This window comes from Podarcis vaucheri, assembly GCF_965113315.1.
Source record: "Podarcis vaucheri genome assembly, chromosome: 9".
Lineage (NCBI taxonomy): Eukaryota > Metazoa > Chordata > Lepidosauria > Squamata > Lacertidae > Podarcis > Podarcis vaucheri.
This window is the reverse complement of record NC_138767.1, coordinates 47,333,723-47,348,875: the sequence shown is the minus strand read 5'-3', so window position 1 is coordinate 47,348,875 and position 15,153 is coordinate 47,333,723. Positions and strand designations below refer to the sequence as shown.

Here is a 15,153-nt window from a genome sequence, read left to right as displayed (position 1 = left end):
TTTAGTCCATAGCCAATATTCAGCATTAGAATCATCCTCCTGCTGCATCAAAGATTTATTGGAAATGAAAGCTATGAATAAATATCGGCTCCATCGTGGCACACATTCGTCTCTCACTTGGAATCTTTTCAGCCCAACACTGGAAGGCCAGTTTTCCAATCCTGCCACTTTTATGACAACATATCTGGAGCACCTGAATACTTTTAAATGAAAATTCTCATCCATGTTGAGCTGGAGTTTTCGATAGGCCCTTTGATTGACAGCTGTACCTAAAAGCTATTTCCCCCGGGTGGTATTCAACTAAGTGTTACCCAGAGCAGACCCAGTGAAATTAACCAGTCATGAACATTAATTTCAGTGAGTCTGCCCCAAGTAAAATTTAGTAGAATACGACCCCTTACGTCTCCCTAGTACTTAGCTTGAAGAGAAAATTGGTTTCTCTGTGGTGAGAGCTAGATGCTTAAAGATGTAAGAATTACGGATGTTCTTTTCCATAATTCTTGGAATAATGAGACAAAGACTAGGGGCATCTGGAAAGATAATGACTCTGTCAACAGTGATTTGATCCCAGGAAGAAAAGTGAGGGTCAAACTAGAGAGGATGCTAAAAACATCATTAGCAATTATCCTTTTCTCTCTCTCCAGCAGGTTTGGGAAGGGTCTTCCCAATTTTCCTCAGGACAACAGCTCAAAGAGTGGATGAGGAGATATTAGAGAGAGAGAGAGTTTTGGATTTGATATCCCGCCTTTCACTCCCTTTAAGGAGTCTCAAAGCGGCTAACATTCTCCTTTCCCTTCCTCCCCCACAACAAACACTCTGTGAGGTGAGTGGGGCTGAGAGACTTCAAAGAAGTGTGACTAGCCCAAGGTCACCCAGCAGCTGCATGTGGAGGAGCAGAGACACAAACCCGGTTCCCCAGATTACGAGACTACCGCTCTTAACCACTACACCACACTGGCTCTCAAATTAATTTTTTCATCTCCCACCACAGTCCCAAAGAAAATCCCCCACCCCACCCACTGGTACCATGGGGTGAGATTTTCACTGGGAATGATAGGGGAAGGAAATGGTAGCATCTATTCTTCCTGCATAGTATAGTCCTGGTGGCAATTCTGATTAAGGTGGTAGTGGTTTCTTATACCTAACATGGTTGCTGAGGTTGCATTTAGCACTCTGCTTGGCTTGATGCTAAAAAAAGGAAGAAAAATGGAACTGCCCCAAATGACCAAATAGAGGTTAGGATAAGAACACAGGAAACAATGAGTGATATCCAACTCAGAGACCAATTGATATGAATATGACTAATGCTGGGTATCAGCCAATAGCAATAGTGAATAATTTCACACACACACAAATTGAGTAACCAAGGGTAAGAAAATAAGCTCATAGAAAATAGGCATTGAGAGGAATATCGTTAATATACTTCTGCCTCTTCATCCAATTTCTCGTCAAAGAATTCAATCACAAGAACATTTCACCACCCACCTGCCTCTGGGATAGTTAGCACACGAAAGGCACCGGAGGTGAAATTACATTCTGTTATGTCATGAGGAATATCTTTTGTATGCTGCTAAAGAGCTGGATGGAATAAATATAGAAAAACTCATTAGAGATGCACTGGAAGAATACTGTCAAGGTTACCTATCCATTATTAAGAGTGACTGCCAGATTAGGCAAAAGAAATAGAATGAGAAAGAAAGAGTGCTAAAACAAGAGAAAAAGAGGGATGCTGTTATGAAAAATCACTTAACATCCCAAGTCCCTGTCTTGGGAATTTGCCAGGCAAAGATGTGCTAAGGCATTTACATGCTTTTATATGAGTGTTTCAGTAAGAAACAATATGACAGAGAAGAAAGAGTCAGAAAAAGACTAAAATAAACCATAAAAATTGTAAACAGAACTCAAATGCACCAATTGGAATTTACAAGGCTGTAAAAAAAATGACAGTAAACCATCCTCTGTTAAGTTTCTTGGGTTTTCATGGTATAACAAGAGTGACTGATTTATAGAGAATAGGAGGCGAGTTCATTCTGAATCTGAAGCTTTATATTTATTACTTGGGGTTCTCACTTCACTTCCAAACAACATTTTTAATGAGCCTCTGGTTGTTCTTGTTCTTGCTGTTTTTTAAAACCAATCTTATTGTATGCCACATGAAAATCCTTAATCAGGGACTACTTTGCTCTTGAATCTTGTTTTAAATTTCATGCTGAAACAAAATATGAAATGTAAGTACACTGATAATGTATGCCATCACCTGAACAAGAGAGAATGAGAAGAACTGGAAAAACACAATGACATGAAATGAAAAATTGAGCTGTTATGGTTATGTCATCTACTGCACTTCAGATCAACGTATTTTAATGATGTTTTAAAAGTAATTAATATGGCCTACATATCAATGTGATTCATAGCACATTCCATAAAATAAAAAGAATATGGGTCTAACCCAGACTTATTTATAAAAAAACCACACTGGCATCAATGGGAATTAAGATAGGTAAAGGTAAAGGTACCCCTGCCCATACGGGCCAGTCGTGACCGACTCTAGGGTTGTGCGCTCATCTCACTCTAGAGGCCGGGAGCCGGCGCTGTCCGAAGACACTTGCGGGTCACGAGGCCAGCGTGACGAAGCTGCTCTGGCGAGCCAGAGCTTCACACGGAGACGTCGTTTACCTTCCCACTAGAAAGCGGTACCTATTTATCTACTTGCACTTAAGAGTGCTTTCGAACTGCTAGGTGGGCAGGAGCTGGGACTGAACGATGGGAGCTTACCCCACCGTGGGGATTCGAACTGCCGACCATACAATCAGCAAGTCCTAGGCACTGAGGTTTTACCCACAGCACCACCCGCGTCCCGGGAACTAAAGTCCTGTTGATTTCCAATGAGTCTGCTTTGAATATGACTCAATGCAACCCTGCTACTGTTTACCAACAGAGACATAGAAGATACAGGCGAGTTTGAAAATACTAGACATTTGCTTAGTGTAATGCTATTATCCTCAAAGGACAGCTTATGCCACTGGCAAACTCCAGCATGTTTCTAACGTTGGGAAATCTTCTGGCTGCAATCTCAGGAACCAGGGCTGATGCCAGGCTTCAGGGAGCCATCAGCAAACACACAACATTTTGTTCGCCTTCCTCCTGCCGCCACAGTGCCACCAGTAACACCACTCCGCCCCCGCTGCTAGTGGTTCCCCATTTTGAGGAATGGGGTGTGAACAAAGCTTTATGCTACAGCAAAGGAACAGCTGCCCATTTCCCATCACTTGATCTAATCCTATGTTCTAAGCAACATGGACAGCACAGTTTCATATCGTATATCAGACAGTTATTACACCCAGGGCCAGACCAAGACATTTCAGCAGCTGAGGTGAACCCAAAATGGTGTCCTCTACCCCACTAGGGAAGAAGGGGTGGTTGCAGTTCTACAAGAGGGACAAGGGTGGGATGAATCCAGCAGGGCACCCTATTTGCCAAGGGGCTGCTGCAGAGGCGGCGCTGGGGACAGGCTGCTGTGGAGGAGGCAGATGCAACCAAGGCAGCAGCGGCAGCAGGCGATGCATTCCACAGAGGCCAGATCTGCTGCCCTGTGGAACCTGCCACCTGATGTCATCGCCTCACCTTGCCTCATGAGTGGGCTGGTCTACCCGATATAACTCAATGTATCATGTCCACCTGAGCATGTCACCCTTTACTATATTGGCAATGCTGGCAAAGACTGATGGGAGTTGTAGCCAGCAGCATCCTGAGGACACCAAGCCGGCTCTTCCCTTCTACATAAAAAAGAACACTGCTGGATCATACTGAAGGTTCACCTGATCCTGTTTCCTATGGTGGCCAGCCATATAATTCCAAAAACAACAACAACATATTCTGGGCATAAAGGTCACTACGCTCCCCTGCTATTTGGTCCCCCTCAATTGGCATTCAGGGGCATGTTGCCTCTGGTCAAGTTTCCATTGACTTAACATGGTTAAGAGCAATTAATAGGCCTGCCCTCCATTGATTTGTCTAATAACCTTTTAAAAATCATTTAAGCCAGTGGCCATAATCACATGCTGTGCCAGCAAATTCCATAATTGGGGGAAGTGGTGGTGGGGGGGGGGTTTTTTGTCTGAATCAAAACTGTAAATCAATTTCAGCAGCCAGCCACTTGTATTTTTGTAGCGGGGTTTTATGTGCAGTGTTTATTTTGATGCTAAAAAGGATGCTCTGTTTACTTGTTAACTGTGTTTTGTATGTTTGTCTTTTATTTAAGATGCTTTAACCTTTGTTGTAAACCACTTAAAGATCTGAATATAAGAAATACTTAAGTTCCCCAAATCAAAATAAAGCACTAGCATCAGGGGGTATAAAGAAAAATAATTTCTCTCCACTAGAAAATATTTATTCTCCCCTGTTACCTGTCATCTGTTTTTTTAGAACTACGAAGTTCTCACAACCAACCTCTGTTTTGTTTGTTTATTCACATTTTCTCAGCTCCATGATAACCTTTTCTGAGAAAGGGTTGTCAAGACTGCACATTGTTTAGTAGGAATTTCCTTACTAAACACATGAAATACTTGAATGGTGTACATTTTAAGACTTGAGAGCATATACAAAATGAAATAAAGCATTAAAGCATCTTCAGTAGCAGAGACCACACAACCAAGTAGCACTACATGGAAAGCCTTCATAAATAGGGAAGGTTTAAGCGAGGGTGGGAAACCTCAAGCCCAAGGATTTAATGCGGCTCTCTAGGTCTCGCAACCTCAGACCACCCTACTCAACTTCACACCCTGCTTGTGTGTCTTTGTCTGGATAGAATATGGCCGTGAACTCTTATAATGCATCTTGCTTGCCTGGATAGAGAACACCAGGAAGTCGGGGGGAGGTTGAGTGCATGTAGAAACTTTCCTACTTTGCAAAGGTAAATTTTGCAACCACAACTCCACCCACCTTTGCCTCTGGCCATGCCCATCACTGGCACATAGGCTCTGGACAATTGCTCTGAAGGAAAGGCAGTCCTCAGGCTGAAAAAGGCATCCCATTCCTGGTCTAAAGCACAGCACTGCAGATGCTTGATGGATGCCCAGACAGAGGGAATTTCACAAAATGAGAGCAGTGGTGTTGAAAGACTTGCTCTATGTGGTCGCAAAGTGGAGCATAGACACATGTGGCATGGTGAAAAGTGCCTTTCTCAAAGACCACAGTAGCACTGCGCTACTGGCAATGTTATCTTTAATTCCCAGTATGGAATTTGCCTATATCATAGCCAATGTTCTAAGAAATGACATGTTTATTATCCACTACAATTGCTAAGGTTTCTGTCGTGGTGAATCACTGCCAACTTAGACTCCATGTGTACACATGAAAGTCAATGGGTTTTTATTGCCCAGTGTGCAGCACTTAACACTTACCTACAGTGAACCACATTTACCAAGAAAGGGGGATGGGGTATTGGTTTGGTTTCATTTTTGTTTTATTAGGTATTCTCATTTTGTATGTCACTGTTGTGAACCGCCTTCGGATCTTTGGGTGAAGGGTAGTATACAAATTAATTAATTAATACAATTTTATTGACTAATCACCCAGTTTTGAGATATCGTTTCAGGGCCCTTCCCAGTTTGGGTTGGATTTTCAGCATCCTTAATATTTTTATGTCACCCACAAATGTGTCTACCTTGTTGATCTCTCCTGACTCCACATCATTTCTGAGTAACCTGCACAGTGCTGGTTCAAATACAAGTTCTAGGGGACTAATTATCTCCCTTTACTGAAAACCCATCTATTCACTGCTACATCTACTTCCTGTTATTTAACTAGCTACTGATGCATACTTAATTGACAATGTAATCCTATGCATGTCTACTCAGAAGTAAGCCCTGTCATGTTCAATGGGTCAGAATTCCCCATATGCTAGTATAGGATTGCAGGCTTGACCAGCTGTTGATTTTATCCCAAGGCCCACTAAGTTTATTCAGGAGCCTTTTGAGATGAGAGTCTGTCAGAAACTTTTACACCATCAAAGCCTACCAATTCACTCCTAGATTCATGCTTGTCTATGCTCTCAAAGGTCACCAAAAGGCTGGTGAGTCATTGTAGGCATTATGCAGGAGCCATGCTCATTCTTCCAGAGCAAAGCATAAGAATATCGGAAGCTGCCAGAGGTGACTCAGCAGGTACAGCTGCTCTGCATCTTTTCACTATGCAGGCTTCCCTGCCACCTCATGCTCACCTTCCTAGTAAGTAACAGTGACCTGCCTACAGGGAAACTAGCACAGCAGCTCCACCCCTCCTGGAGATCAAGCGAGGCCATGGGTCCAACCACCACATTTACTAGCAGCGGTTCTCTAGTATTCCAGACAATGTAGTACTCACAACCCAACCTGGAGATGTCAGGGATTGAACTCAAAGCATTGAGCTATGCCCCCAAGACAGAAGTTAGGTTAATAGGCCTCTAATTTCTTGGCTCTCCTTAGACCCTTGATAAAAACAACCCAGAGCTATGTTGGCTATTTTCCAGTCCTCTGCTTAGGATGCCAGTGTTGTCGATCAATGATTTCACATTTGAGCTCTTTAAGAATTCTTGGGTGGATACTATTCCCACCTGGACACTGGTTAGCCTTTAATTTGTCAGTTAGCCCTAGGATGTCATATCTTGTCACTTCTATTTGCCTTAGCTCTTCAGATGCCTTCTGGGCATCGTTCAGACATGGGGATCTGTCCAACATTTCTCTCTAGTTTCACTACTCTCCTTCAACTATCCTTGCACACCTTTGTTGTCTCATGGATCCTCAGAGGCTGGTTTCCTGTCTCTGATTATTTAAGGAACAGATCTGCCAGTGATTGTGATGCATTTTGACACCAGCTACTGCTATTTTTGCCAGTCAATGGCTCAATCAGCCACCTATCATTTCCCATGTATATTTCATGCAGCGGAAGGAATACAGTATATACCAATTACAAACGAACCTAAATAAAAAAAAAATCACTGATAGTACACAATGCCAGTTCCTTTCAGGTGGGAATGCTATGCGAGTCCATACAGTCTAGACCATGAACCTTTCAAGTTTCACTGTTTTATCTGCACAGATGCACCTCTAAGGTAAAGGTAAAGGTACCCCTGCCCGTACGGGCCAGTCTTGCCAGACTCTAGGGTTGTGCACTCATCTCACTCTATAGGCCAGGAGCCAGCGCTGTCCGCAGACACTTCCGGGTCACGTGGCCAGTGTGACAAGCTGCATCTGGTGAGCCAGCGCAGCAAACGGAACGTCGTTTACCTTCCCGCTGGTAAGCGGTCCCTATTTATCTACTTGCACCCGAGGGTGCTTTCAAACTGCTAGGTTGGCAGGCGCTGGGACCAAACGATGGGAGCGCACCCCGCCGCGGGGATTCGAACCGCCGACCATAGGATCGGCAAGTCCTAGGCGCTGAGGTTTTACCCACAGCGCCACCCGCGTCTCAGATGCACCTCTACTCAGAAGTAAATTCCAGTGGATTCAACAGATCTCACTCCCAAGTAAGTGGATATAGGATTGCAGACCTAACAAACTATGGTATGTGTACATTACAAACTTTAAACAAAAACAATTTGAAGACCTCTGTGTATTAAAAAGCATTCACAAAGGGAAATATTTATAAAGTTTTCAGTCAATGTGTCAAGAAGCCACACTAGGGTGTAATATGCAGAATGACTGATGGCTCTACAGAACTACATTGTCTGTAATAGAATTAAATAGTGTGGGGAGGTTAATCCTAGAGCAAGCAGTGCCAATGTATAACAGACACTTGTTTTGGCCCTCCAAACAAGTGACTCCCAATCCAACCAATCCAGGGATATTATTGATCTTAAATAGCAATCACGGTAATAAAAATAACTGAAATGTGGTATACTTTTTCTTTTAGTGAGAGACCCATCTGAAATATAAAAATTTGGAATATCAAAAGCTGGAAAAAAAGGTCTGTTTTGCTGCACTCAGACTCAGGTCCATTCAGATTAGAACTTGATCAAATGAATTTAAATGTGAAAGCCAGACAGCTTCTTAGTACAATACCAGTATAATGGGAGGTGGAGAAACTATTCAAGAAATGTTGGCACCACTTCTTGAAGCACATATTCCTGAGATTGAACTATAAATGATGCCATGTAAATATGTAGTCTTAGAACCCAAATTTCTTGCACCCTATTTCTTGCACATCTGGCTGAAAAGCAGGAGATGTAGAACTAATAATTAACACAGGAAAGCACATCTCTTGCACACAAAATGCACACTACCAAGCATCAACTTGATATTCTGTTCCCTCTTATTACAATAAATACATTTATTTGCACACTTATTCGAAACCTGAATCACAGGCCTGTATAGATACTATTTTGTGTGATGTGAAGGCCCGCTCAAAACATTTTGTTAAAAGTCTTGTTTTACTAATGGGGAGGTAATACTGCTTCTCCAGCACAGCCAAGAACAGAGTTACTCAAGCAGGGTGATTTCTAAAGACCTTATTAGTGCTAATTTCACCCTACATGTTCCAGCAAGTGATCTCCTAGAACTCCAGAGCTCATCTCCTCATTGTCCATGCATTGATTTTTAAGAGGGAAGTTTTTATTGCTTGTTGTTGTTTTGCTCTTCATCTGCTGTTCCAATTCTGAGCCCACTTTTCCATATGTACTCTTTAGTATGCCCCATTGAGCTTGATGAGGCTCAACTTCTGATCAAACACACTTAGGGTTGTGGCATAACTCTTCCTTCCACTCAAGGTAATGTGTTAAGCCGCAATTTTGTGCACACTTAGCAAGGGGTAAGCTCCATTGACCATAGCAGGACTTACTTCTGCGTAAACAGGGCTAAGATTGGGCTGACAGTTAACTAGAACACAAAAGTGGGCATCAGCCATTCAGATGTGCATTTCTCACCTCAAAATCCCTTCAACCAAACTGCTAAAAAACAGTTACTTATACTTTTTTTAAAAAGTCATTTATAGTTTAATATGGTTAAGCACACTGAGGCTTAGAAGAATAGTATGCTCTGTAGCAGCAATACTAGGCATACTTACCAGGGAGTAAGCCCTACTGAACAGACTGAGAGTTGCTTCCAAGTAAGCATGAGGATTGTGCTGTGAAAGTCTGTTAAACCTTACAATCATTTTATGAAGGAGCAGTCTTCTAAAAAAGAGTGATGCTTTATAAGTGTAAAGCTTTGCCTTGATTCAGAGCACTTCATAGCCTAACATATAGAAACTGTGTACAGCAAATGTCAACAGCAGGCTATCAATCAACAATTGAATGTGCATTAGTGTGTCTTCCATTGATCAAACTAATTTATAAACATTCACTCTGTTGAAAAGATATAATACACTTTGATTGATGGCCCTTGAAATTAAGGACATTAAAGTAACAGTTAATATATATGGCTGTTGCCCAGTGCATTATAAGTGATAAACAAGCTACAGCATATATTTCTATTTCTATTTTATTTCATGCATCTCTCACCCTTATGCATGTGTGAAATGTTTGAAATCTATATGGAACAATTTGCAGTTAGGCCCACAGCAATATTTGCAAGTGAAATATTGCCATTCCTAATTTATCAGCAGCAATGATTTAAAGTTTTGCATTAAAGCAACTCTCTCAAAGGCACTTAATTTAATGCAAGTCTTATTTTGGTTTATGAGCCATACATAAACTTAATGAGTTGAAAATTATGACAAAAAATATAGGTTAGATTAATTGCTGTTAATCTCAGATGACGAACACTATAAACTAGAGATACTTAGGAGCACATTATGACATCAAGCAGATAGAACAGTCCACGAACAGAGAGTATGTGTGCATACTTTTGTCTATAGAGTCTGACTACTAGAACAACATTTGGTGAAAGAAGGAACCTGGACACTTTGAAGTGTTAGTGGAACAGTAGGAAACTGGGGGGTGGGGTGGGGAGAGAAACAGGTTCTAGCAGGAAGAGCACTGCACTGATCAAATAGGATGCTAAGTTTGCCTGCAAGACAAACTGTGAACTTTACTAGATGGCCTTTTGCAAGTCCCCAGAAGGCTAATCTCTCAGCTTAATCTATTCATTGGATTGTTTGAAAGATAAGAACCATAAGACATTTTGTTCAATGAAAAATGAAATTAGTGCTGATGATCATCATGTGACCATACTGAGGCATGTATACCTATTTCTAAAACCATATCATGGCATTTTTTTCATTCCACATTACACTGCTTAGGCACAACTGCATTCTAGACCTTACAATTGATAGCAAAATTCTGATCAGGAGAAAACTTCTTATGCACACACCTAGGCACACCCATGCCCAAACTTTGTGGTTCAAATTTAGTCTCACTACAGATCATGGGCTATGATCACTGCTGGGGAAGGGGATGTGGGCTTCAATTTCATCTCTCACACCCAGGCTAGAGTCAATTACTGTTCTTGGAAATCCAACAAATTAGCCTCTCCCAACTTTCTCCCTTCACAATACAGTTGTCCTTCTTCCAGAAAACCTTAGTACCAAATCCTCCTCTTCCTCATTGGGTCTTTAGATTGTGTTCAGCATTCACGGAGGAAGAGCCTCAAGTTAAAAGGATGCATCACAATTAAGAGCCATTCAGCTTTTTATGGCGACTAAACAGATGCTTTAACTCTCCACTTAACAGACACACACACACAAAAGAAAACTCTCTATGCTCCGGGCTGCTCCGGATCTTTTGCTTTCTGCTTACCTGCTGCTCTCCCAGCATGGTGGATTTCACCAGGTGTCTTTCCCTGTACAGAGACCAGAGTCCGATGTTGGGCAGGAAAATCAGAGTCACCACGAACAACAACGTCATTTGCAGAAATCTTTTCTGTTTCCTCTTCATGGCCAGTGGCAACGGATGCCAGAGAAGAAATAAGGTGATGGGTATCCTTCTCTCTGCTTTTTCCTTCCGTGGTCCAGAGCTCCCTTTGACTTCCCTCTTGCGCTCCTCAGTCTCACCGATTCACCCCCAAACTGTGAGCAGAAACTTCAACTCTGCCTCCAGCTTGGTCACCCCTTCACGGGGGGAGTCTGTAATCTAAGGATCCAAGGAAAAGACAAGGAGTTACTCCTGCTATTCTCTGACACAGCCTGTCAGCCACAGCCCTGCCCCATCGCCCCGAAAAGATCCTAAAAGCCTATGGATCTGTACCTTCCCCTTACCCCCCCCCCCCGCAACCAATAGAGTCGATACGATTGGCTGCAGAGCTGCCGCTGCCGAAGCCCAGAAGTTACAGAGAGCAAATGGGGTGGGGAAGTAGGGAGGGCAGTTGAGTCACCCAACTCGGGGGTGACCCATTCTTCCATCGCCAGTGGCAGAATTTAAGGAGACGAGGCGGGGGAGGAGCACTTGGCAAGATCTTCTTTCCTGCCAGAGCAGAGATTTCTCCCCGAGTGGCAAGGGGCTCCCGGAACTCGGTTCGCGGTGTGCGCGCCTTTCCCACCAATGAAATGGGTCACAAGGTTCAGCCTTACCTGGGACCTCGCGCAACGGGGACTCGCAGTTGGAAAAGACATCTTCCAACTCCCTTGCTCTCTCACACACACCATCCCTCCTCCGGAAAGACCAGCCCCTCTTTTCTTCTTCCCTCCCCAGCAACCTCGCTGGCAGAAGGGAAAGCGCTTCGGCAGACTCCAGTTGGCATGACTTCACACACACACACACAGACAGAGCGCGCGCAAACACGCAAACACACACACACACCCCCTCAGACGGTCTGGCTCGGAGACTATCCCTCCCCATCCATTCCTAGGCAGGGCTAATGGGGTGTGCAGACTATTGCTGAGTGAGGAGTGTGTGTGTGTGTGTGTGAGAGAGAGAGAGAGAGAGAGAGGGAGGGGGAGAGAGAGAGAGAGAGAGAGAGAGAGAGAAGCAAGAGAAGCATCCAGGGCAAAATAAAAACAAATCACACCATTGCACTCATCAGGTTACCATTCTTCAGCAGCGGAACATTTTTAGAGCATCGTCTTGAAGCTGGGAGACGAGGAGACCACAACGCGCCCGGCTGATGCGGCAGCCCCCCACATCGGGATCCAAGGCGATGTGGAAAAGTGGGCGGAAGGTGGGCAAGAAAGACCCCCTCCCCTATTGGCCCAGCCGCCTCTTCCCCTTGCCTCCCATCCGACAGCGGGCGGCTCACACGTGCGGGAGATCCTAATTCCCGGAATTGGGGCTTGGGCTCGCGGGTGGCGAGGGTGGCCCGCCCGCCCTTCGGAGCCTCCCTCCCTGGAGAGCCGGCGCGCCCCGCAGCAGCCGCCTCTCACCTGACCCCCCTGTCCAGAGCTGCCCACCCCAGAGCAGGAGCAGCCGCGGCTGAGCAGGAGCAGCGCTTTCCTCCGGTGCTGCTGGTCTCCTCCTCCTCCTCCTCCTTCTTCGCCTCCTCTGGTTCCTTCATGATCAGTTGAGCGCTGGCGGCAGCGGCGGCAGCAGCAGCAAGCTGGCTTCTCCGACGAGGCGCGCAGAAAGGGGGCGGGGGCGCGACAGAGGCGGCGGAGGAAGAGGCGACGGTGGCGGAGCCCGTTGCCGGCGGAGAGGCAGGGCGGCTTCCTGCGCGGAGTCTCCCCGGCGGCCGCGCTCCTCCGCGCGCTCTCTCTCGCAGCCGCCTCCGCCAGGTGAACGGGGAGCTCTCCGCCCGAGGGGGGCCTGGTGGTGCGTCATGGCCCCGGGCAAGTTGGCGCTGAGGATAAGCCGACGGAGGCGACGCGACCCGGGTCTGAGGGGACCGTGCGCAGCTGAAGAGTGCCCCAAATAAAAGTTGGGCTAAGAGGCCAGCGAGGACCCGGCCGATGATCCGTTTCTTTTCACGAAGAAAGAGGCTTCCGCCGGCCCCCGCTCAGAATCACTTGGGCGAAGGCCTAGTTTCAGGTGAGGGTGGTAAGCGACTTAAGCCTGTGCCTGGACTGTACCACTTAAGGCGAGGGGTTGACGCGCTACAACTGTCCACGCGAGAAACAAAGGCTAGAAGAAGCCAAGAAAGGCAATATCTTTAAAAGCCAGTGTGGTGTATGGGTTTCGCTGCTGGGCCAGGAGCACGGAGATCTGGGTTCCAGTCCACCTTTCTGTGACCTTGGTGTGGTCTCTCAGCCTGCTCTACCTTGCAGGATTGTTGGGGGCAATGAAATGGGCAGGAGTGATGGGTGGGTGGCACCCAGAGCCCCTGGGAGAAAGGATGAGCTCCAAATATAGAACAGTTTCTGCCCCTATGTATGTTCCCAAATGGGAAGAATTCCATCATGTAAACCGCCACTGGCACAGTCCAAGAGGCAGCTCCTGAGCTGGAGATTGTATGGCAGTATAATTATTGGCTTTACTAAAGAGTTGAGGTCAAAGCGGATGGGGGCAACAGAAGAAATGCAGCCACTAGTGTGTTTGGCACTGCTCCAACTCCAGTTGCATTTGGGTCTTTGCACAGTGCCCTTCTAATGGCAAAAAATGGAACATGGACAAAATACAGTTGCTATGCCATTCAAAAATCAGATCTGTAGAAAAGCAGACCAGTAATGAATCAGGTTGTTCGGGGAGGTTATGGAATATTCTAAGAGGTTAGACATGTATGTTGGGAAAATTTGGGTATGGTGGTTGGATTCCTGGACTGCAAGGTTGGACTTCAAAAGCCACTATGGATCTGGGAACAGATTGTAGTCACCATGGGGAAGCTGCTGCAGATGGTTTGCCTGTGGGGAGCAATTCTTGTCTTGGTAGTCATATTTGCAAGATCTCATTCTCTTCACCACTAGTAATATTTGCAAGATCTGACTCCCATCACATTTGCATGTTGTAGTAAACCATAATGCCCTCTCATTCCACTCCTTCTGCCCTGTAGCCAAATACAACAGCCACAAGCTTTGGCTTACCATAACATGTGAACTTGTTTCTTCCAAACAAACCACAACTGATAACACAATTGCAATCCAAAAATAAACACTACTCATTCAAAGTAAACCATTTCCTGTGGCATGTAAACACAACCAATGTGAGCCTCTGTGCTTTCATCTATCCAGTGGTTATGATGGAATAGAGACTCGTTATTTATCCCTTTCACAACTTACCCTCACAACAACTATGAGAAATAAGGTCCACTGTGCATTATCTTAACAGCATGTTCATGACCCCCAGACATAGAGGAATTGGAAGGAAGCTCTTCAGAGATGAAATGGACATAACAATGACTACTCATGTGTAACACCTCAAGAGTGAAATCAACATGGATCTTTGTTGCACCTGGAACTACCCTGCACCTCTGGGATCACCATCCCACTTAACAAATCTTTTCCTCAATGAAGAATGCTTGTGTGCTTTTGAGTTTTGTTAGTGCTGGTGAGTTTTCCATGTGTTTTCCTTAATTACATATGTTGTGTTTGGCAATGATTACAGTTGGTAGTAATTAGATCTCTACTGTACTTTCTGATTCCTACTACCAAGTTCCCTGGACAAAAACCTCATTCATTCAGGATTATATTGAAATGTACCTTAAAGCTGGTCAGAAACATGAGAGATTACAGGGACTGATGGAACAAACACACAAAAAAACCCTAAACAGGTACAGTATATGAAATCTTTTTCAGATTAGCTGAGGAATGTAAAATACATTCCTGCCATAGTAGAATAACTTAATGCAGAAGCCCCATGTGTCCTTTTTAGCTGCTATTAAGGTGTCTTTATGGGAGCCTTATGTCTTCTGTGATGGTGGCATATGCCATGTTGAATCAGCATACCATGTGGCTATTTCTGCTGTTTTGTTTCCTTTTCTCTTTCCTTGTATAAAGCAACATGTATAAGAATGTAGAGCAAGCATTCTCCATCCTGCAAATGAAAATATCTCTGTTGTCAATCCTCCGCAACACTATCCCCATTTAAAAAGATAATGGAACAATGATAGAACAAAATCAATTATGTTACTTGAACTGTGCAGAATGAATTTAGCAAATTCCTGCCTAAAGGACATCTGAAAGAAGCCGGGTCGGGGAGGGGGGTACTGATCATGACACTGGCTGTAGATCCTCTGATTTACACATGTCGCCAAATATGCTGCAGTGAAGGGGAAGGCTGAGTTGTAGAGCACATGCTTTGAATGCAGAAGTTCCTCAATTCAGTCACCAACATCTCTAGCTAGAGCTGGGGAAGACTCCTGCCCATGGAGAGCTTCT

At 44.7% G+C, this 15,153-nt stretch overlaps 1 protein-coding gene across 4 annotated transcripts in view; it reads right to left on the bottom strand.

The window, feature by feature from the left end:
• GALNTL6 (polypeptide N-acetylgalactosaminyltransferase like 6) overlaps window positions 1–12,639 on the bottom strand; it is a 475,517-nt gene extending 462,878 nt beyond the window's left edge. The window contains exons 1-2 of one of the 4 annotated variants that reach the window (XM_082237231.1): window positions 12,271–12,639; window positions 10,712–11,044 (exon numbers count right to left, since the gene is read on the bottom strand). In XM_082237231.1, the coding sequence (XP_082093357.1) occupies window positions 10,712–10,849 (138 nt within the window). In that variant the 5' untranslated portion in view covers window positions 10,850–11,044; window positions 12,271–12,639. Of the gene's footprint in view, window positions 1–10,711; window positions 11,045–11,481; window positions 11,828–11,918; window positions 12,077–12,270 lie in introns of those variants that run through there. The other 3 variants (XM_082237233.1, XM_082237234.1, XM_082237232.1) reach the window with 3 other exon arrangements.
• Window positions 12,640–15,153: the final 2,514 nt, after the last annotated feature.